This window comes from Rhinolophus ferrumequinum, chromosome 16 (genome assembly GCF_004115265.2).
Source record: "Rhinolophus ferrumequinum isolate MPI-CBG mRhiFer1 chromosome 16, mRhiFer1_v1.p, whole genome shotgun sequence".
Classification (NCBI taxonomy): Eukaryota; Metazoa; Chordata; class Mammalia; order Chiroptera; family Rhinolophidae; genus Rhinolophus; species Rhinolophus ferrumequinum.
In genome coordinates this window covers 18,857,861-18,881,354 of record NC_046299.1, presented here as the reverse complement: position 1 = coordinate 18,881,354, position 23,494 = coordinate 18,857,861, and the positions used below count along the sequence as shown (strand labels likewise).

General features: G+C 42.0%; 1 protein-coding gene across 3 annotated transcripts in view; it reads right to left on the bottom strand.

Annotated features, from left to right (window-relative positions):
- SORCS1 (sortilin related VPS10 domain containing receptor 1) overlaps positions 1–20,447 on the bottom strand; it is a 467,290-nt gene extending 446,843 nt beyond the window's left edge. Inside the window, exon 1 of one of the 3 annotated variants that reach the window (XM_033130825.1) lies at positions 19,565–20,447. In XM_033130825.1, the coding sequence (XP_032986716.1) occupies positions 19,565–20,119 (555 nt within the window). In that variant the 5' untranslated portion in view covers positions 20,120–20,447. The remainder of the gene's footprint in view (positions 1–19,564) is intronic. The other 2 variants (XM_033130827.1, XM_033130826.1) reach the window with 2 other exon arrangements.
- Between the last annotated feature and the right edge of the window lie 3,047 nt (positions 20,448–23,494).

Genomic DNA, 23,494 nt, shown 5'->3' with positions numbered 1-23,494 from the left:
GTGTGGAGGCAATAAGCCTGGGGAACTAAAATGACTCTTGTGAGGTACACAGGAAACGTGTGGTGGAACTGGGGCCAAAGCCCAGACACACTAATGCCCAGCACAGGTCTCCCTCTAGCTGGCTTCTGGCATCATTGAATGTTATGTATGTTATGTATGTTATGCTTCTCAAAGCAAAGGATAACATATGTGACAGACAAAAGATGTCACTATTGATTGCACACACTCCGTGACACACTGTACGTGGTAGCCCTGCCCTCTGGAGTGTTATCCAGAAAGAGAGTGTGTGAAAATCACAAAGCATCATCAGTCTCCACGGTCAGGCACTCAGCGGCTCACACGATGTCTTGAAAGTGGGTTTGATGATGGATTAATTCTACAGGTAGCTTTCTAACCAGTCTCTTTTCCTCCAATATCACATCCGTCCAATTCATCGCTGCCATGTTTTTCCTTCCAAACCAAAATGCTGATCGTGTCACTCCCTAACACCTACGGAATGAGGTCCAAACTCTTCAGTCAGCCTGGCAAGGTCCCGCAGGACATGCTCCTAGTTTGCCTCTCTAGCCTCATCTCCCCGCCCCCACCTTCCACCCTGTGTCCTCCCTTCCTTTTATGGTTGTCCCCTCTCGTGCCTCTGAGTTACCGCATGTGCCAATCCTTCCACGGAGCATGTTTTCTTCATTTCTTCACCTGAAAAATTGCACTCATCGTTTATGTTCACTGGGAACATCATTTGTTACCTCTTCTTGGGAGGCTTTGCTGATATCGTCACCTCACCCCACCCCCATCTTGCCAGATTCTCTTCCTCTAGAAATACCCGTGTATTACGCTTACAAATTGTATTTTAGCTATTTGTTTATACCCCTTGGACTGCGAGCCACTTGAGAGGAAGACTATTTCTGTATTCTCAGCCCTGACACTGGTTAAGCACAGGGTAGGGAACACTGACGCTACAACAAAAGTTACTGTGAGTAAATAGAAAACAAAACCATGGGCACCACAGTCTAATACTGAACCGCTACCATCTGCTTCCTGAGCCTCAGAATGGTCAGCCACAGTGCTAGGCAATGCTGACCCCATCCCATCGTATAAAAGGACATAGCCACGTGGAACATCGCCCGAGTGTAAAGGCAGAGCATGGTCCTACAGCTAGCTGGCTTCTGCCAAACAAGTAAGAGCCCGTGGCCTTGTCCGTGGGCACCCACAGTGAGTGGCCAAGGCCCCTGGTGGGAGCCGGGTCAGCACCGTCTCATAGGGAACAGCTCCACCTGCTGAATGCCGGGACATTCCTCTCTCCTTTCAGCACACTTTTCTTCTAACCTGTGTAGGAATGGTCACGATTTTTGAGAAATGAAAGCATCACAGAAAAGGAAGAGAGGCATTCTGCATTCAGTCACTTGGCCTGCATTTTGTACAGAACTATAAGGATATTTCTGTGACAAATATCCTTACCACCTCATGAAAAGTTAAAAAAGGAATGGTTATGTCACTATGCCATGGTTTTCTGCAGTGCCTCTTTTAAAGAATTAAGCCATCAGGATGCACAGTGTTATTCAATCTACCTCCGTCTTAAGCAAGGTGGCAATGATCTCTGTCTTCCTGTGGAGGAAGGGGAGGTGTGAAGACATTCTGATTTCTCCGCTCATATCCATCAGCAATGAGATAAACACAATATGGGCAGTAGGTGGTATTGAAATAGGGGCAAACAATGAACAAAGTAGACTTTTTGGTAAGAAAATCTTTGGCAAACCCATTAGGTATTTCCTGGTGGTACAAGATATTTGAACTACCAGGAATAGTGAAGTGAAAGTCACTGAATTGAATCACCTAAATAAGGAAATGAGGAGATTGGAGAAAGTCCAGAGACCAGTGACTTCTGAGAAGGAAACATTAGGCCAGTCATCCCAGATGGGCAGATTATAGAAATGGTCTCATCTAAAGGACGCGAAACCCATTTACTATCCTGGTTTTCTGTCTCAGTTGCAGTCCAAATATTGCATTTTAAGAAACTCTGTGCAACACTAAATCATTGCACAGGAAAATTAACCAGCATGCACCAAGTGTTTTAACAAAGAAAGAGAATAAGTCTTAATTAGAAATCCATGATTTTCCAAGCAATTTAACGTAATTAAAATTTAAGCAGGCCTAAAAATATGAACATCCATTAAAAACACAAACAAGTTGGCTATAGGGTAGTTTTAATAATAAATCAAGGTCAGACGATTTAAATGTGTTCTGATTGAATTAGGCAATTAAACAGTTAGGGTGAAATATATCAGGTTGCACACAACGCAATCTAGCTTAAACAGTCCTTGATTTGGAAAGAGAAACCAAGGACTCCTTCTTAACTAGTAAGGCTTATTTTCCAAATAAGAGAAAGAACTATTATTGCAAGAAGGAAGGACCCTAAATTATTTGTTAAACAACTGTCGTTTTGCTCCATCTTTAATTTAGTGCTATACCTACTGCTGGATTTCAAATAGTTTTATCATTTTTTTTTTTTTTTTTTACACATAAAATGTTTGCTTAACCATACAACTGAGGCAAGCATTTTGGTATTCACAGAAAAGCAATCCTACAGTTTTATTATATCCTCATATAATTGAATTTGCCTCAAAATTTGAAAACAAAGCAGGGACACTGAATGAGATTATCCAGATATAGGTGTAAGGATGGCTGATAATATAGAGGCACAGCACAGATGTGTGTGTATATATAAATGTCCTTCACACACACAAACACTGATTTGCCAAATGTCCATGATAAAGCAAACCCTAAGTGTTTATATCTCTTTAGATATAGATTTCTGTGAGTCTGTGAATACATTTTACATTATTTTAACCATGACAACCTACATTCTACCTGTTGCCTAACGATGTTCATCTCCTTAAAAAATGTTTTCCCCACATTTGTTTCAATTAACCCCTAAGAAATGAGTAAGCATTTGAGCTTCTGAAAAATCTGTCTCCAAAAAAAAAAAAAAAGGGGGGGGTCCTGGATCACAACCTTTCAAACCCTCCATAGAACCCGTGGATGACCACCACGCTCTAAACGCATGGAGGGGCAGGACTATCACTGGTTTTGATCATCACTAAATCCCCAGGGCCTGGCATATGACCAACACGTACTAGGCACTCAATAAATAATGGCTGGATACATGAACAGCTGGAGGCTACTTGAAGATGAAATGTCATAACGTCCTAAAGTCAATAGAATATAAGGGCTGAGAGCTGAGCTGTTTAGACCACACCTGTCTGGATTCAAACTCCAATTGTACCTTCTGCCAATTCTGTGTCCTTGGGTGAGTTACTTAACTTTCCATTGTTTAGTTCTTTATTTTTAAAATGGGAATAAAGGTAGTGTCTACTTCCGATTGTTGCTGATATGTGTGTTATCAAGAGTACTACCTAGCACATTATAAACGCCCAAGAAGTGTTAGTTATTATTATATTAACTTTCACCTGAACCCTCAATAAATAGCAGTCCTCACTCCCCTTTAATTGAAATCCTACTAAATCCAAACTCACTTGGAAAACCCAGCGACTCCTAAGTTACCTTTCAGGGAAATGCGCCTGAAAGAAACGTAGGTTTACCCGCCACTTCTTCTCTCACTGTCATGGTGCTCTCAGTTCAGTTCCTTACCATAAAGTCAACCTTGTCTGTCACACTGTAATACATCCTTAGCGTTTCTCAAACGTTCTGGGCCTGCTAGGACTTTTGCATCCTAGGGATTGGTTCTCAGTAGAGCTCCTTCAATGAGGAGCATTCAGTTATTTTCTCCCTCAGGCCAGAGACAATGCTAGCCCATACCAGCGGTCAGCTCATCCTGGAAGCTGGAACGTCAGATGTCATTAAGACGCATTCCCACTCCTCCTGCTATGAGGAAGCTGTGACTCCAACAGTTTTACTTATTTGGTTTGAACGTTCTCTCTCTCTCTCTCTCTCTCTCTCTCTCTCTCTCTCTCTCTCTCTCTCTCTCTCTCTCTCTCTCTCATTTTGGGCCATTTTACCAGAATTGTTTGGATGAGGCAATTCAGATCATTTATACTTCATGAATCAACTTCATGAATCAGTGAATTGTCCGCAGGCAGCAGATCACTATGCTGTCTCAATGCTGACCATTTCCCTTCCCTACCAAGAAAGGCCAATAAAATTATCCTGTACTAATTTAGTGTTTGGTTTTTTTAAGTATACTTATTAAGTACTGCCTACGTGCTAAATACCGCTATATAAAAATGAATGAAGTGGAGCCATGTCCTCAAGAAGCTCACTGTTAACTGAAATGTAAACCAGATGATGCTTAGAGCCTACAGAGAGGCATAGAGAGTGACTTGGCACTCTCTCCTCATCAGAGGTATCTCTTCTTTGAAGTATTGGAGAAATCCTCAAAAAGGAGGTGACATCCAACTGAGGATTTAAAGAATGAAATGAATTTAACTGGGCAGAGACACGACTGATCGAATCCCTAAGCAGAGGAAGTAGTACAAACAAGGGGACAGGAATAGAGAATGAAAGGTCCACGTTGTAGCTGGGAATTTGCCATGGTTCGGAGTATGTATGCTTGTGAGACAAGAAAACCAAGGTCAAGGGACCACCCTCAAGTAGCATGCAGATGACACCTGCGATATCTTCAGTGTGCCTCACTGCTTACATTCTCTCTGATCCCCAAAATCAGGGGTGGGCAAACTTTTCCTGGAAAGAATCAGAGGATAAATGTTTTTCTTAGACTTTATGAGGCATACAGTCTCTGTCACAATTACTCAACTTTGTCATTTTTGCATGAAAGCAGCTATAGACAATAAGTAAAAAAAATGAGGATGGCTGTATTCCAATAAAACTTTGTATCAAATAAATTTCAGGTGTCACAACTTATTCTGCTTTTTAGTCTTCTCAGCCATGTAAAATGTAAAAGCCATTTTTAGCTTGTGACCATATAAAAACAGGTGGTAGGCCAGATCTGGCCCATGGGCCATGGTTTGCCAACTCCTGCCTTAAATGAATTACTTCAAATCTCACCTAGAAAAGAAAGATAATTTAATATTTGTCCTATAATGGGAAATGGAGCACCTGCTTCTTTAAAGGTATTTTCAAGACCTACATTTAAGTTGAGTAAGAGGTACTGGGTCGGGTTTCCAGGCAGGAATTCCCACCCGTTCTCAGGAATTTTTTTCACTTTCCGGTTCCTGAATCCTGAGAAAAGTTGGTTAGGAAATAAGGAAACTTGGCTCCTTGAACTCAGTAATACCCACAATGGGAAATAAACGTACTACTCACAGTGTATCTCTTAGACATTTTTCCTATTTATCTCTAGGGTTTCCGACTGGGAATTCACACCCGTTCTCTGGAATTGTTTTCGCTTTTCCATTCCCGAATCTCGAGAAAAGTTGGTCAAGAAATCGGGAAAATCCGATCCTTGAACCCAGGTGGCTGGTAGTATCAGCTGTCACTTTGTGGAAACGATTCATCGTGGAGAACAGAAAACAGTTCATATCTTAGGATTCGGGAACGGGAAAGTGAAAAAAATTCCTGAGAACGGGCGGGAATTCCCACCTGGAAACCCTTGTACTCAGGTACTTCCAAAGTTGGTGAACTTTTAAGGCAAATACAATTTTCTCCTTTCTGTAAGATTTTAATCTAAGTTAAATAAATATCAAGGAGAGTCTCATATAGGAAATCAAGCCACGGCTCAGGTGAGTGGAAGAGAGCTTGTCTTAGTCCATTCAGGCTGCTATAAGAAAATACCATAGGCTAGGTGGTTTATAAACAACAGACATTTCTTTCTCACAGTTCTGGAGTCTAGGAAATCTAAGATCAAAATTTAAGACACTGTAAGATCCAACGTCTGGTGAGGGCCCACTTCCCAGTTCACTGATGGCATCTTTTTGCTCTATGCTCACAGGGTGAAAAGGCAAGGGATTTTCTTGGGTTACTTTTATAAGGGCACTTACCCCACTCATAAGGGCTGCATCCCCATGACCTCATCACCTCTCCAAGGCCCTACCTCCTAATACCACTCCCTTGGAGGTTAGGTTTCAACATATGAATTGTGGGTGGGATACAAACATTCAGACGATAGTAGAGCTCATCCTACTCTTTGGGGACAGTCATTTATATGTCTCAGGGCATATTTATTATCAGCTGGAAAGCTCATTCCCAAGTCATTTAATCTACTATAGTAGCTCAAAATGTTAGGCAAAAATTCCTAAGTCACAACACCTTAAAGCCAGATCTGGACCTTGTAACATCATCTCTAACCACAGTCTGAGAGTTATGCGCATGGAAAGGGTGGAATTCAAAGGCCACAGAAGTGTCTCTTCACCCATTCAAGGGCCTGTAAGCCAGTTCTGAGAGCACACCACCCCTCTACGTCTGGCCATGCCTTCCTCATCTGCTACCCTCCACTGTTCTTTTTTTCTATTTCCTTTTTCTTCTTTGTAGACAAGAAGGAAGGAAAGGGGCCAGCCGATTAAAAGCTACATATGTTCTTTGGAAATTTTCTATATATTTAATTTATGTATGCTCTGCCTCCTATTTCAGGCATAACTAATTAAATATGGGTAACACTGCTGTGGAATACCCTATTCTCTTACTGCCTTGAACAATCACACTGTGATCCTAAGTGGTGACATTCCAACCCATCTTAATGCCCCAAATTCCCTATATTTATTGGGGACGCATACCCCCCTCCCAAAGGACATAAACATCCACTTTTCACTCTAAAGGCAGAAACGTACAAAATAACCAAGGAAAAAAGTCCCTCATTGCTTAGTTAATCAAATTCCTGTGAAGAGAAAAGACAGCAATACTTTAAATGCGTTTCGTGATCTGTGTGCAAGCACAAATGTGTGTGCAAGGATTCAGGGGAACTATTTTTCCTTTTGGAAAAATCAGATTCCTTTGGCCAGTTTGAAGTCAAGTACTTAATAGGACTTTTTAAACTGGGGAGTCTAGTCTGTTATTTAAGCACACTGTGAGCCTTCGTTCCAAATATCTTGGGCACTCAGATGATGAAGAAAGAGAATGCAATCTTAGTCACAGCTTTGACCATGCTAATAACCTAAAGAGAACCCAAGACCCAAGACGTAAGGAGTTTAAAATGGGCAGGAGTGGCCTTTCCTCCTGCCCACTCTTATTCTGTCAGCAAAACTCCTAATCCTGTGTAAAGACCCAATTTAAATATCACTTCCCTTTAAAGCCTTGCCTTCTACTCTCAGGAAAAATCAGTTGTCCCCACACTCATCTTTGCTCCCATAGCACTTTGCACAAAACTCTATTACAACTATTAGGCACTTAACTCAGTAAATTGCAATTATCTGTTTACGTGTTTATTTCCACCAGAAAATGCACCCTCAAGGGTAAAGATCAGGACTTATTCATCTCTATATCCTCAGCGCTTAGCATAGTACTGACACAATAGCCACTTAAAACATGTTTTAGTATTTTTATTATTAAAGAAACGCATGCCCATGTTAAAAATTCAAAATAGCACATACTAATAATATACACTGAAAGGTTAAAAGTTGCCTTTCCACCATTCAGACCATCACTCTCATTTCCCAAAGGAAATCATCCTTAAGAGATTCTCAAAAAATGCATAAATAGTATGTGAGTCCCTTCCTCCCCACAGCCAGGTAACCAACATATAGGGCTCTCAAAGCTGTCACACGCGATATTGGCTGATCTTGTAGGAATATGACACGGCTGGGGGCAAAACCCCAAGAACCAAAGGCCAAAGAAGTACTGTGGCTACAACAGAAACGGGCACAGTCAGACTAGGAATCTGTTCTACTCAGCACTTTTTATGAGTTGATAACCAAAGATCTCTCTCCGCTCACTGATACTTTTCCTCTCTTGTTTACATCTCTCACTCTCTCTGATTTTTTTCTGTGTCTCCATGTCTTTCTTTGTCTCTCCATCTGCCTTCTCTGTCTACGGCTTTTCTGTCTCTTTGTTTCTTATTTTCTCTTTATCTTCCTCTTTCTTATTCCAAGTCTGCCGTCTCTGCCTTTGCCTCTGTCATGTTCCCTCTCCAGCTCCTCTCCCTATTATTCTTTCTCTCTTTCCATCTGTCTGTTTCTATGTCTCTCTGTCCCTTTCTCTCGGATTCTTTCTCTGTCTCCTTGTTCTAGATATTTCCACTCAGTTCTCACAATCAGTAAATATCCTTACCAACGCATTACAAACTATCTATCTAATATTTCACTTTTAGGAGTGGTGGTTTAAATATTGTATACCAGTGCTTACGTTACTGTGAATGTATAGAGATGCACAAGAATGCACACATCTATTATCCATTCTATCATCAGGATTATCATTACACACAAACTCACATATATATATATATGTGCAAGCACAAATATATATGTGTATATATATATGTATATATATATATGTGTGTGTGAGTTTGTGTGTAAAATTCTAATATATATAATGTAGAAATAGATGATACCAAGACCAAGACAGAGACCAAGACATTTAAATTGAAATACATGCTTCTTTATAGGGAACTGGAGGCTACTAGAATTTCCAGGAGGTGTACTCAGATAGAAGAAATTACCTCCAGATCTCTCTCTCTCTGGAATCAAGAGGATTACAAACAAAAGGCCTGGTAGCCCCTGCTGCTTGCTGCACACCCCCAAGAAAGACAGAGTGATCCTGCTGCTTTGCAGAAACCCTGATTGTGGGCTCTCTACCAACAACAGAGATTAGAAGCAAGTCAGGCAACTTGAATGTGGGCTTTTTGTCTAGTTCAGTTGCCTGGAACTCAGTTCTAATGAGGCCAAGTTCTCAAAACTGCTTGTTCTCTCTTGTTTTGTTTTCATTTTTCAAATAATTAAAAACAAATAACTCAAGCAATGCAATTCTATTGAGAAACAACAGCAAAAACTAAAAACAAACAAAAAAAAACAAAAAGTCACCTACAACCCCAAAATTCATCATAATCATAAGCAACATTTTTGAATCATGCCCTTCCTGCACTTTTTTTTTTTTTTTTTAAGTATTGAGCCCCTACTATGTCCAGGTATATTTCTAGGGACTTGGGAGATACAAGGAAACAACAAAGTCCCCCAAAACAAAACAATACCAAAAAACAAAACAACAAAACAAAAAGAACTCTGACTTCATGAGGCTTACATATGTACTATTTTTCAATCTGTTTTTTTTTTCCCTCCATTCTGGTATTCTGTGGGAGGTTTCACAATTCAACATATATATTTACATAAGCAATCTTTTAATGTCTGAATACTCTACAACACTCATGTGCAAGGTCATGAGTTGTTTGTTCTATGTGAAAAGCTAGTTTTCCCCATGGAAATAGCAAATAAAACAGCAAAGATATAGTAAGCAAGTTGTGATATTGTGATGTATAGTAAGAAATACATATGCGGTCTTTGTCCCCATCTCTGGCACCGAGCTCCTAAAACGGTTGGAATTTCCTGTGATGAAAGTGATAAACGTTCTTTTGTTATGTTAATGAGGTGACTTTTGGAACACACCCAAGAATGGAGGCTGGTTGCCAGGAGAATCAACCATGTGATTGGATGGTTGGAACTTTTAGTCCCAACCCCTGGACTTCCACAGAGGACAGAAAGGCTGGGAGGTTGAATTGATCTCCAATGGCCAATGATTTAATCAATCATGACTGCGTAACGAAGCCTCTATAAAAAACCAAAAGGACAGATTGCAGAGCTTCAGGGTTGGCGAACACGTGGAGATTTGAGAAGAATGGCATCCTCCGAGAGCATGGAAGCTCCTCGCTTCTCCCCCATACCTTGCCTTAGGCATCTCTTCCACCTGGCTGTTCCTTAGTTATATTCTTTTAAAACAAATGGATAATCTAGTCAGTCAAATGTTTCTGTGAGTTCTGTGGACAACTCTAGTAAATTAATGGAACCCAAGGAGGGAGCTGTGGAACTTCCCAGCTATAGCTAGTCAGAAGCACAGAAGATAACCTGGGTTTGCAACTGCCTCTCAAAAGGGGGTGGCAGCAGGGTTGTGGGACTGAGCCCTTAACCTATTGAATCTGATGCTATCTATTGGTAGAGACTGTCAGAATTGAGTTAAATTGTAGGACACCAAGCTGGTGTCTGAGAATTGCTTGTTGGCGTGGGGAAAGCCCCACACCCCACATAACAGAAATTGCATTGAGAACTCTATCACAAGTATTTATGTGCAAATAGCTAGAGATATGGAGAAGGATGCCAAAAAGAGCAAGACAGGGGCCCAACACTCATAATAAGAATATGAAACTGGAGTGAAAGAATATAAATGCAAAAACAGAAGCAATATCATAAATAACATATTATAAATATCTTTTTAACAGGCCACACTTGAACACTATTTGTACTAGTATTAACACTAACAAACTAATAACAATAAGAATAACAGCTAGCCCTTATTGACTGCTTACTATATCCCAGATGCCACTTTAAGTATTTTTATACCTATTGTCTCCTTAAACCATCAAAAAGCCAAATAAAAATAGTACACCATCATTTATTTCCACTTGCAGATGAGGAAACTAAGGCACATAGCTGTAAAGTTAATTGTCCAAGTTCAAGTATCTAGTAGATTATGGGCTGGGAATTCAAACCAACCACTAAATGTTATGTTATATTTAAAATAAGGTACTTTTTTAGCCACTTAAGACATGTACCCCCCATGATAATACGGACAGCCAGGAATAATAACTGCCTAGATTATATCCAGATGGAAACATTACCATCTGGCAGAGAGGCATCATCATCCTCTGCCTGGGGCACTGTGTGCTGTTCCGTCATCACCTCTCCTCCCCGTACAGAGCCTCCCACTGGCCTTCACCATCGGGGTCATAGTTTCTATCGAGAAACTGATCAAAGCTGTGGCTTCAGCTCTTTACAGGGAAAAATGAAGCATATTGACATGACATTGTCCAGATAATGGTAGGTGTTTATAGACCCCCAAACCCACTCATGAATCTTAGGAAAAAGATTTTCAAACTTTCGTGTTCTTAACTACCTTTCTAGGGAGCCTAGAAAGTACACAGATTCCTAGACCCCATCAGCAGACTCAAAAGCAGGTCCAATAAGGACAAACTATAGGAAATACTGCCCTAGGTGTCCAAGGAGACAGCCCGTGGCAGCCCAGATAAGAATTCCTCCATCAGTTCAGCAAAATGTAAATCAGTGCAAACAGGGCTGCAGACAGGTTCTAAGAAGGATGACAACCATGCCTCAAATAGCCTTTTTCTTCCCCTTTAATGATTTGATGCAAGAGTGCCTGGTGGCAAGTGCTGAATCCGGGGATGATCTTTCACTTTTAACCACCTTCTCTCCATAGGCCCTGGAGCAAAAGGATCAAAGGCCCACAGTTTTGTGTCTCCACAGCCCCTGTTGCTCTGGTTAGAGGAAGATGGCTAGAGGCTTCAATCCATTGGCTCCAGGACACACCATGATTAGTTAGTTGTCTGATAACATGATTTGTATTAGTACTTTCTTTGCAACTTTGTGCAAGTTGTCTACACCGTCACTGCAGGGTCATTAGCCATCAGGAAGAAACCAAAGAGCACATGCACACATCCTCCAGGGGAACACGATAGGAGGACACACGTTAATAAACCCAGGGAAGCCATTCATGGGGACTGACACAAGTTAGGGCTTTGATCAAGCGGCATCATGGAGAAGCTTATTACCAAGTAAAGTGCATCAGGTCAGTGACCTGAGATCTGGGGGAAGCGAGAGGGGGACCCTGAGACGGGGTGCCCATGCCCAGTGCTCCCCTACCATCTCTCTGCACTGACCTGTGGAGTTCTCTCTAAAGAAACTCAGGAAAAAACAAACAAACAAAAAAAACAAAAAACAAAACAAAACAAAACAAAAAAACCCTTATAATGGAACAACATAATCAAAAAGAAAAAGCTTTGGAGCCAGAAAGGACAAACATAAAATTCCAGCTCTGCCACCTTCTTGCTGTGTGACCTTGAGAAAGTTCTTAAGCCAGGGCTTCTACAGCTTTAGAATGAGGATAATGGTACCTAGTTTGCAAGGGTGGTGTGAGGATGAAGTGAAATAATGTGCTGATGCTCTAGAATGTACTTCCAGGGAATCTATTCAGTAAATTGGCCATTATTTATGTAACTATTGTTAAGAGGGACTTCTGCTATAATCAGTATATCTTATCTGGGTACAGAGAGCTATCCCTAGCATTCAGCTTCCTGTCCCCCGACCCGCAAAAGAAAAAAGTAGAAAAGGCAATAGCTGGTAACTCAATTATAATCCTTGAGCAAATAAAATCTGTTAGTATCGATAGGCACCCCTTCAGTTTGACTACTCCTGCTCCCAAACATTGACACGCTAGGTTCCTGTGACTGAGACTATATTTAACATTACTTTAAACTAGATTTCATCTGCATAAGACAATTAAAGAGGGGATGATGAGGTGGTTATCCCCTCCAACCCCTTTTTTCCACCAACCCCTTGCTGCAATAAACCCAGTCATAAATAACCTTATCTCCCAAGTCCACTAGCAGTGGAACACACATGGTAGGTAGGTTATTGCTGGAGACCTCACTTGCTGCAAGTCCCATTATCTCTCGTTAAGGTCACTTTTTAAAGGTTTAAATAACACCAAGAGAATGATATTGGGCGAGGCCACTTGCTCTGAAGATCAGAACAAATAACTCAAATAGCTGAGCCTAGAACTCAGGAGCTCCACAGCCAATATCCCTCCTTCGGGCAACGGCAAATATTATGAGAACAGGTGCACAGGCTTCAGGCCAACCATGAACATAGGATACAGCTGTGTTCAAACCCTGAGCTGTGAAAAGCCAGCAGTGGGCCTAACCAGGAGCCAGTCATACAGTGTGACCCTTTTCTACTAACGGACCGGCTTAGTAGCAACACTTTAATTTCCTTATTGGAGAAATGTAGATAATATTTTTCTTACCTTTCTCAGAGGACTGTAGTGAGAATAAAACCGAGGTGATGGGAATTACGTTCCAATGTTTGAAAACTGAAGCATTTTGCAAAGGAAAGGGAGCTATAACTGATCTAAAGTGGCAGAACAACGTTCAGGAGTGCTATAGAAAGAGACGCAATATCTTTTATACACGTGTAAAATTTCACGTAGTATTTGCTACAGAGCATTCACGTCCTTCTCCCCCACACCTTCATTTTAGAATAGGCTCTGTTCTTTCCTTATAAACCTTGCACGGTGAGATCCCACCTTTGTGTCTTGCCAACCACTTGACTATTGCATCCATCCCATCCTAGCAGAGTGGACACTTCTCCCCTCCATGGGGCCTGGCTCCATCTCGTGTGGGCCATACCTCTTCTCTGCCATCCTCTTTGGCCACGGTGGCCACATCGTTTGGCTTCTTTCCTCTATAGGACACACAGATGCATTGTCCACATTTTCTAGCCAGAGATACAGGGCAGTAAATTGAGACATACACAAAGACAGGACAACCATTTTACATACGTTTAGTGACAACATAAGTTGGCAGAGAGCCAAATTAATTTACCCTCTGGGCAGTCTAGCCAGTGATGTTTTTAACCAATCACTTAAACAAAAGGAAGTCCTTTTGTGGGAGGCCAGATGGCCCAGTTGGTTAGAGGGCGAGCTCTGAACAACAGGGTTTCCAGTTTGATTCCCACATGGGCCAGTGAGCTGCGCCCTCCACAACTAGATAATGAGCTGCAGCTGAGCTTCTGGATGGGCGGCCGGATGGCTCAGTTGGTTAGAGTGGACAGTGACTTGGAGCTGCCTGACCCTGGAGAAACACACTGTTCCGCAATATTCCCCAATATTTCTTTTTTAAAGGAAGTCCTTTTCTGAAAACTGCACATGGAAAATGTCAAGGTAAAAATGAAACAATGGCGAGTCCAATTGAGATTTAATGTTGCAAATGAGGGCAGTCATGTCTTTAAGTGACCATACAGGTTTTTATTTTCTTTTGGGGCTTGGAATATACCCAAACTCACTAGAAGATGGATGTGCATATTCTTTTGCTTAAAGCATAGTTTTAAAACTATTTCTATGGTTAAAACTTGAGTTAAACATAGTTTACGTTTAACATAGCTTCCTTTCCTGGATATAGATAGGAATTGCTACCTCTCTACTCTCCACCTTTACTCACACCATCCATTCAGCTAAAAATATCTTTAGAATAATCTCCATCTCTTAATTTAATTTTTTCTTTACATTTCAAAGTCCAGTTGAAGCACCAGCTGTGCATAAAGCTTGAAGACCACCCCAGCCAGAGGGCATCTGACCCTCCTCTGAATTTCTACAGCATGTTATGCCCTCGAGGACACTTAGCTCCTATCTCCTGCCTCTGCAAAGGATTCTTTGAGTCCAAGACTAAAAGCTCTTTGAGGCCAACCAGGTATTGTTTCTTTTCATCTTTGTGCATCAGTGCACATACATCCCTAATATCATTGCCTGACAAATATCAGGATTCAATACACATTTGTAGAATTAAGAGGAAATATGATAATTTGTGTAAACTTCTTAGCCTAATGCTGCCATATGGTAATCTCTGCTTAAATGTGAGCAATTCTTATTCTCTTAAATAAACTAGATAATTCCATCGGCCTTTGTACCCTACTCCATGAGTTTCCGGGGTCCCTCTTGAAAAAGATGTGGATATAGTTTCCAGGGCCAGCATTCGTGTCAATTTAGTCTAGAAAATCCCATTAAATATCTTAAGAGAAGTTTACTTTCCAATTTCATATTAAGCATTTTTTTTGTCCAAAGATAGCAAGCTCCTTAACATAAAGATATTACGTAATAAACCCAATAAACTATGTTTTGCTGCAAATTCACATTGAAATGAATGCCTGTTTGGATCTCAAATGACTTGGTTTCCTATATATAGATATGCATATGAACCATAGGCAATGGAAGAACCATGTGAAATAAAAGGCTTGTTCACTTACAGGTCAAGGGTACAGGCCATTTTGTCATTTTCTCAATACTCAACACACCCAGTGTACTTTACTTCAATTTAGTAGGTGTACAATACCTACAGTTGAACAAACTATTAAATTAATTTCAATCTGTAAGGGATTTTGGTAGTGCTCTAGTCTATTAGTGTCTATTCTCCAGAGGGTAAAATTGAGACCACAAAATTTTAACAAGTTATGACTACATAACTCATCTTTTCATAAAGTCAGGACTATAACCTAAGATTCTTAATCCCCATCAGAGAATTATTTATTCAACTAAAATAAAAAGTAGCATTTATTGAGCACCTACTATGTACCAGCCACTTCATAAAAAATGTCAAATCTTCAGGGAAAAGCCTGCAAAAAATGTACTATTCCATATTTCAGTTGAGGAAACTGAAACTCAAAAAATGTTAAGTGTCTTGCTCAAGGATAAGTGCTGGTAAGCAGGAGAGCTAACATTCAAACTCAAATCTGTCTGCTTCTAAATCCACTACCTTCCATGTCACACCATACCAACATTCATTAATAGCAGAAAGCACCGATCAGAGAGGGAATTACGTGGGCTTGCTAGAGAAAGCTAAAGTCGTATCGTTTTACTTAAAAAAAGAAAAAAAAACAGGTCAAGAAAATCTATGTCAAAGTGTATAGCCAAATCAAGTGTTTATATCCACCTTTTTATAAAATCAGATTTATAATTAACTTAAAAGAGGAATCTATTCCTAAAGAACACCAGATCTGAAAGCTAAATGACGGCAGGTTACCTCCTGCTCAATGAATCACCAGGTGCAGATTCCATGTCTCACTAAAGATGAAGAGGTGGGCGGATAAGAGAACAACCAAATCACTACTTAAGGAAAGAGTGCAATGTGACAGGTGCATTTTCCAGTACCTACTTTTGTACAAGTACATGGAGCTTCCAGCTAAGACTATGCCTCCTCCACCATTATCTGAAATCCACCCAAGATAGGGTTATTTAAAATACAGATACCAAGAGGTTTGAGGTTTTCAGTTCCACCTTAAAGTCTTTAAAACAAGCCAGTCGTTGGGATTTTGGAATCAGATGACTCTGGGTGCTAGTCCCTGATGGCCACTGACCTTTTGTAAACTCTTGGCAAGTCAGTTAGCCTACTAGAGCCTCTGTTTCATCCTCTATATAATGGGAACAATATCTATTCACAAAATTTTTTATGAAAATGCAGTGAGATGATGGAATGTAAAGCATCTATCCAAAAGCCTGACTCAAGAGGGAACTCAGTTTATTCACTAAGGTAGGAGGGTCAATGCCAAGTCCCAGAACAGCTACAGGCAAAGGGGTCCATGGGCAGCAACCAGACCATCGCGCTCGAAGATAAATGCAGCATTAGAGATACCGCAATGGTCCCATGTGTCAAGTAAAAGCCTCTGTTAAATCTCATAACATTATTTGTGGTAAACTGAAGTATTCAAATTGACACCGACATAAAAATATGAAAAAGAGAGGAACACTGCCACCCACCTATTACCTAACAAGGATTTTTATAAGGATTGATGAGTGTAGCACTTTGAAACTCCTTGCAAATAAAGAATAAACACATGCCCCACCATACGTACATTTATAGACGAAAAATATATTTTAACAAACTAAGGATACTGTATAAATTTAGATCAGGGCACAGCATGCCTAGGATGAGTAGGGTAGGAACAATATGTTCTTGCTTATGACACCAAGCTCATGACAAATGATTCATACCCAGTACCTTTCGTGCCAAAAGATCCCCCCAGGTGTTCCACCAACTCGAGCAACAGTTCCCATAAAGCTAGACTGCAGTAGAGTGGAATCACATCACACCCACACATGAGGCAAAACAGTCATGTCTTTACACAACTGCACAAGTCCAACAGGGGAGGGGGCAGGAAGGACAAGGGAAGGAGGTGACAGAACCATCCAGAATTCCCCACAAGTCTGACAAGCAGCCTAGAATTACCATACATTTACACCTTCAATGCAGGTGTTATTGTAATCAGAAGCCCTACTTAAAAAGGAGAGACAGTTTCAGAGGATGTATATTGCCTGTGGCCCTGAATGGACAGGGAGGGGATTTATAGGGAAAGACAACTAATGTGAAAAAATGAGAGCCCTCCAGTGCTGTCCTTAGGTTTAGGTTAGTGAAAATGAAGCGCTGTGAGATGAAGGTTCCAAACAGGTGCACCGCACTTCACAGTCACAATGCCCTCTTATGTGGGTCCTGGCACACAGTTCTCTGTAGTGAATCTGATGGGCATCGCCCCCATTTTAGAGGTGAGGAAAATCACACTCAGAGTACAATCAACCTACCGAAATCAAAACACAAATACGCAGAACTAGAACTCAGGTCTGCACTCTGCCTTTCACGTCATAAAGTTATGTAAAAAAAAAAAAAAAAAGTTTCTTTCTGCTTCCCTTTCCTTTAAAAAATATTTAAAACTTTGTTTTGCCTATGAATGTGTGCCAGCTTTGTTTTCGAGGACCTGGACACAGACTATTTCGCGCCCTTTACCATCGGTACATGTACACAAAAAAGAAACCAATTTGTGTGTAAGCAGGCATGGACGGGGTGGGGGTGGTGGTGGAGGAGTCCTTACAAAGTAAGAGACTATTAAGTGGGAATCTCCTTAGTTAATATGATTTGAGTGCTCAAACCTTTAACACACACCACCTTGATTATTTTCTATATTATCTCAGAATCCGCTGCATGTCTCCCATCCAAGTCCTGACCCTACTGGGCTTATAAACACCATTAAAAAAAAAAAAAAAGTCTGGCAGTGCTTGGCGCCATTTCTTAAATGGAGTTTAAAATTTGCCAAAGATGTACTTTCCTTTTCTAGGTCTTTCCAAGATCTTTCAAGAGACGAACTAAAGTAGAGGTCTAATGGGTGAGTGATATTTTACAGCTTGAATTACATTAAAAGCCAGAAATATTTTGAGTCCAAAGTCCTTTACTTCTGGATACAAGATCTAATATGTCTGATGTGTTTAAAATCTCCCCTTAAAGCCAGAAGCTTCGAGCTCATCACTTAAAGCAGTGCAAGTTACTCAATTAGTTTAGGAAGATTCAAGTTCAAATTGCGTGATCAATTTTAGTGGTTACTATATGAAAGATATGATAGTTAAGGTAAGAAATGAGGGCAACGGTCTCCAGAACTTGAATGGAAATAATTTAGCTTCCATTATTTGATTAAACTGGTCCTGAGAACCACATAAAATCACAGCCTCAGTCATGAAGGCTAAATTGTAGGGAAAACGCTGATGATACTCTCAGACAGAGACATCAATACAAAATACTATTTATCATGATTTGCCTTAATACAATTTATGTGTGTGTATCCAAGGAATCCATAATGACAGACTATTTTTTAAAATGTTTACAACCGTCATTAAAAACGCTGACAATGAGCACGTCTCACTAAAGTGGCACTTCCCTGGGAAGGTTTCTGGCAATTACATCACAACTGAAAACAGTTTGAAAGGTACCAGGCTGCAGAGACTGTACATATTACAAATACTACAATCTCAATAACCTGATGGAAGTTGAAACTTTGATTTATTTTTTTCATTTTACCCATCCTTGGGTTTTATGTTCTTGTCAGCTTAACGGCAGCCTAGAGAAGTTTCTGCACTTCCAAATCCTCTTCAATTCTTACCATCAAAAGCTGGCTTTTTACTATTTCCGCTCATTGAAGTTTCCAGGTGCAGTTTAAACTGGAATAGCTACCTCAGATTCCAGACATGCAGGCTTTTCCAAAAACCTAAAACCTTTACTGACATGGCCAAAGCTCATGGACTTGCATCCATTCTCCCCAGTGTGGAGCCTGCTGGAATCCAGCAACGCCTCTTCTCCCTTCATAAAGGGAGGCTAAGACTTGATTTGTGCTCTTCTCTAGAGGAGGTCAGGCAATGGGGGAGAACAGGGAGTTGTTGTCACTGGGATATATCTGATCTTCCCGGGACTGATCATGCCAGAAAACAACAACTCATTCACAGGCTGGAAAGCCCCAGCTCTCAAAACACACTGGCTGGTGCTGTTAGAAGATGCTGGAGAGTTCCTGTCCTGAAACTTGCATCCACTTGGTCCCCCAAAACAGAGACAACATTAAGGGCACCTTATCGTCCACTGCAGTTCTCTTCCTTTGTGGGGAAGAGGGGGCTAGGAGCTCTGAATAAAAATAAAATAAAAATCCTCAAATAAAATCTTATTGATATCACTTGTGCTCATCCATGAGTCTAGCAAGTAAAGGGAAAGTCAGTTGAGGGAATGTCAGTCTGCCTGGAAATTTAACCCTTTCATCTCCACATTCAGGATGCTTGAACATCTCTGTTTGTCTGGTCTTCAGATCCATACTACATCAATGCGACCAAAGAAGTGAGGAAATAGGGATTTGTCTGCCATGTTTAAACCTTTGCTTGGGGTTTGCAGGGGACTCTGATAGTTTTGTTGGGGAGGGGCTGGGGGTGGTCTCCTAGGAGGTAACCTGGGGGAGGTGAGCAAGTAAGACTTTAGTTTGCAGCATCTTTCCAGTCCAAAAACCCCATTTCCTCAAATTTTCCATCAGATCACACAGCCAACTTTAACCCTTTCCAGCTTTCACCCCTTTGCCCCCAGTCCCATTCTACTCACGCTGCTGTTGTGGCCAGACCAGTGGACCATAGCTTGGTTGTGTGCTGAGTCGCCTGTCAGCGCGAACGTGGTGCTGGTCAGTTTCAGCTCCTCCATCCGGAAGCGAGTGGCTTTGTCTGGGTCCCGCTCCAGAGTCCCAAGCTCCTGCTGCCCTTCGTCCCTTAGCACTCTCCGGGGGTTCCTACTCGCGCCCTCTCCTTGTTCTGCCTTCTGATCCGCTCCACTCCGTTTCCTCCGGCCCGAGCGTGGAGCAACGGCCACGGATGCTCCGGGGCCCGGGGTCCGCTCCAGGGACAGCGCTCGGTCTCCGGGGGCCACTGCGAACAGAGGGCGCCCACGGAGGGGCAGGGGCGTGGCAGGAGCTCTGCCTGGTGGCCCCTGATGAGAAAAGCCCCCTGTGGTCGGATCCCAACGTGGGGCCGAGCTGGGGTGAAGCTGGAGGCAGCAGGAGCCGCCGCAGCAGGCGCCCGGGGCGCAGAGGACCAAGAGCCCCGCGCCGGCGAGGAGCGCGCTCAGCCCGGCTGCGGAGCCACCTCTGGCGCCAACTTTTCCCATCGCAGGAGCGGAGAGGAACGGAAAGGGGGTCCCGGACTGAAGGTGGCGGCACGGGGCTCTCCGCTGGCCGGCTGTGGGGGAGAGGCGCTCAGGACCCCAACTCCATCCAAGTTGGGCCGCTCTGGGGCGGGTGGAGGCGGCGCCGGGCAGGTGGCGGCCGCTTGCCCAGGCTGGGCTGGTGCCGAGCGCGGGTTCGGACAGAGCTAGCCGCCGCCACGCGGGGGTGGAGCTGAACTGAAGTCACGGGCGGAGCGGGCGCTGGCGCGCTGGCAGGCGACGCGGAAGGGAGGGCGGGCGCTGCCGGGGCTCCGAGTGCCGAGTCCCGCTCGCTAGCTGCGCTGTGCGCGGGTGGCTGTGGAGACTGGCTGCGCCGCGGACCCTCCCCTTGGGCTCGCGGCGCTGCCGCCGCCCGCTCCTCGCCGCCGCCCGCTCTGCGCCCCCGCCGCTGCCGGCTCCCCTATCAGCCCGCGCGCCTCCCGTGGGGTCGGCCAGCCCGGAGCTCGCAGTGTGGTCACTGTGTTGGGGACTTAATATTCCTGTTTTATGGTTGGTATCAGTTTCTGTTGTTGCTTCCTTCCCCCGTCCAACGGTCTTTTCCAGTTTAGAAAATAGGGATGGTTGGGCTCCTCATTTTTCCCTTCGTAGTCTCCTTGAGTTGGTACCTTACCTTGAGCAGAATCTGTGTCCGGGCTTGGGGGAGATCCCGGAAAGGCAACAGCAGAGAATGATGTAATTAAATGATGGGGGCGGGGGGGATTTTTCCATTAATGATGGAGTTTAGATTCCTTTCCCGACCTCCTAAAGCACTCACTGTATTTGAACTCAATCTTCCTGCATCTTGTGGGCATGTATCTTGGTTTTCCTAAGAGACTGCAACCTCAGTGAGATCAGGCTGACCAAATCGTGAGCAACTTGAAAGAAGTGACCGGTTTATTTTGTTTGCCACTTTATTCTCAGTGCTTGACAGTGTCCCGTACAGTAAGAAATATGTCAGTCATTAATCCAATAAATATTTATTATGAATAGGCAAATAAATACCAGAAAGGAGGCACAGTGCTCTGTTTATCCGTGTGCCTAGCCCAGGACTACTAACAAATGCCTTAAGATTATTAGCCAACGTCAAGTCTGTTCTGGGTGCCCCGTCACTAGTTTGCTGTGGGACCTCAGACAAGTAGCAATCTCTCAGTTTCCTACACATTACAATTAATTAGTTGCATTAAATGATCTTTAAAATCCCTTCCATTCCTAAAATTCTGTAATGCTATGATTACGTCCGCCCAGCCCAGCTCCCTGCTACTCTTCAAAAGTTCAGATAAAAATTTATAGGAGGTGAATGGGCTTTGAAAATTACAAAGAATTTCTCAAAATCCAACCCTCTTTCAAATAGAAAGTTTGCTTCTAAGAGTTGAAATACCTTCACATTCTTTGTAGTCTCCCTGTGTCTAATAACACTTCCTTATCACATGGTAACTGTTAAATTATTCTATGACTACTTACTGATTGAATAAATGAACCCCACAGCAAAATAGTGCGATTTCCAGTTTCTAATTACATGTTTGTCCATTTTCACACTTGCATAAGTAACTTTACTGAAAAATCTGAATTCTGAGTTTGTGATGGGACCAACTTGAAAGTAACAGAGTGATAATTATTTTTCAAATAATGATACCCTCTTTTTGATGCTGTCCAGGAGAAATTTCTCTTATATCAATCCAACTCAGAATTGAATTACAAAAAATCAATTTAAATTATTGTTTTATGACCAATCCAAGAAATGTGCCAAGGCAAAGAGGCAGGCTTCTCAGCCATTTAAATGTGTGTACTTAAAAGGATAAAAGAGTGTCCTCTTTGTCTTAAAAGGAGACACAGACTACTCTTCCAACAGCACCTTTACCACCCAAGCCTGAATCCTCCTGTAAAAGGAACAGTGTCTGGCAGGTTGTGGCTTCTAGATGGGAGGAGAGGAGAGCCAGAGATCCCTCCTCCTCCCAAAATTGCAAGTGCTCTTTGTCAAAGCCCAAGACAGCTATTTTCCTTTCCTCAGAAAGGTTTCAGAGTTTTGCAGGATCGTTTGCCTAATGCCTTCTTTCTATGCCCTGCTAACCCTTCCAGTCTGGATAAGTGCATGAGAATTCCTCCAAGAGAAGAAAACCCGATTCAAGAGTCAGAACTTAAATAAATTCCCATCCAAATATAGGACTGGAAAAAGTAAAATAAATAAATAAATAAATAAAAACAGTGGATTCAAATGTTCTGGTCTTAATCCATTATTGTCCTAGCAAAATTTACATTGTTTTGATTTCAAAATGAAGTTCTTCCTGAAGAACTGGTACAAGTAAAACTGATTTTTCTTCCCCAAAGAGTTTACAACTCCCATCTTTTAAAACATACCTATTACAATGACCCCTTTAAAGTGAAAGCATTTGCAGGCCATTCGCTGAAAAGTCATAGAGGGCAGGTACTTTTCTACTACCTGATTTTAATTATTCATTTGAGAAAAAGGTTACACAGCTATGGATGAAATTGGCTCCAAGTATTGTTGTGTTGGGTATTTTTTTATATGTCTATTTTATTTCTTATGTCTCTGATCCCCATTGAGTCTTATCAATAAGCAGAAAGAGAAAGTACCAGAAAGTCCCTAAACCATCATCTTTTTCCAGAGGATTTCAAGAAATAAGCTAATCATGGGGAAAACAGGGTTAGTCTATTTCAAGGTGTTTTCATTCCAACAACCCACTAAGCAACGCAACAGGTTTTATTAATATAATGCATTAAGAATGAGTCATAGGAACATAGTTGATATCAAAGGCCAGTAGAGAGCATAGATCTGTAATTTCAATATGGAGTCTATGCATTGTGCATATGAAAAATATGCCATCCCCTTAGTCCAGTTACCATGGTTTCTCACCTAGACTAGCACAACAGCTTCCTAACAGCTCTCCCTACTCCCTAATTGCTCTGTTCCAGCTCATCTCTACAAAGTGGAACACAAGTACCCAAATGGTACCACAAGATAATTCATGGTGTGCAGGAAGAAAATAATGGCCCTGTTAATGTTTAATTACTGATCAACATATATATGTTGTGTGTGTGTGCGTGTAAAGAGAAAGAGATACAGAGAGAGAATCATGTATTTGTGAACATTTCCAGCTACATGCTGGTTTGTGTGCATGATCAATAAAGTTCAGATGCCTTACCCTACAAAGCAGCAAAAGCGGTCTTTCAAAAATATGACAAATAATCGTTTCTTGCCACTATTGAAAACCCTTCCCTGACCTACCATTACAAACAGAATAAAACCCCCACTCCTTCCCATGGCCAATCAGGCCTGCATGAGCAGAGTCTTGACTGTTGCCAGTTACATTTGGCAGCACT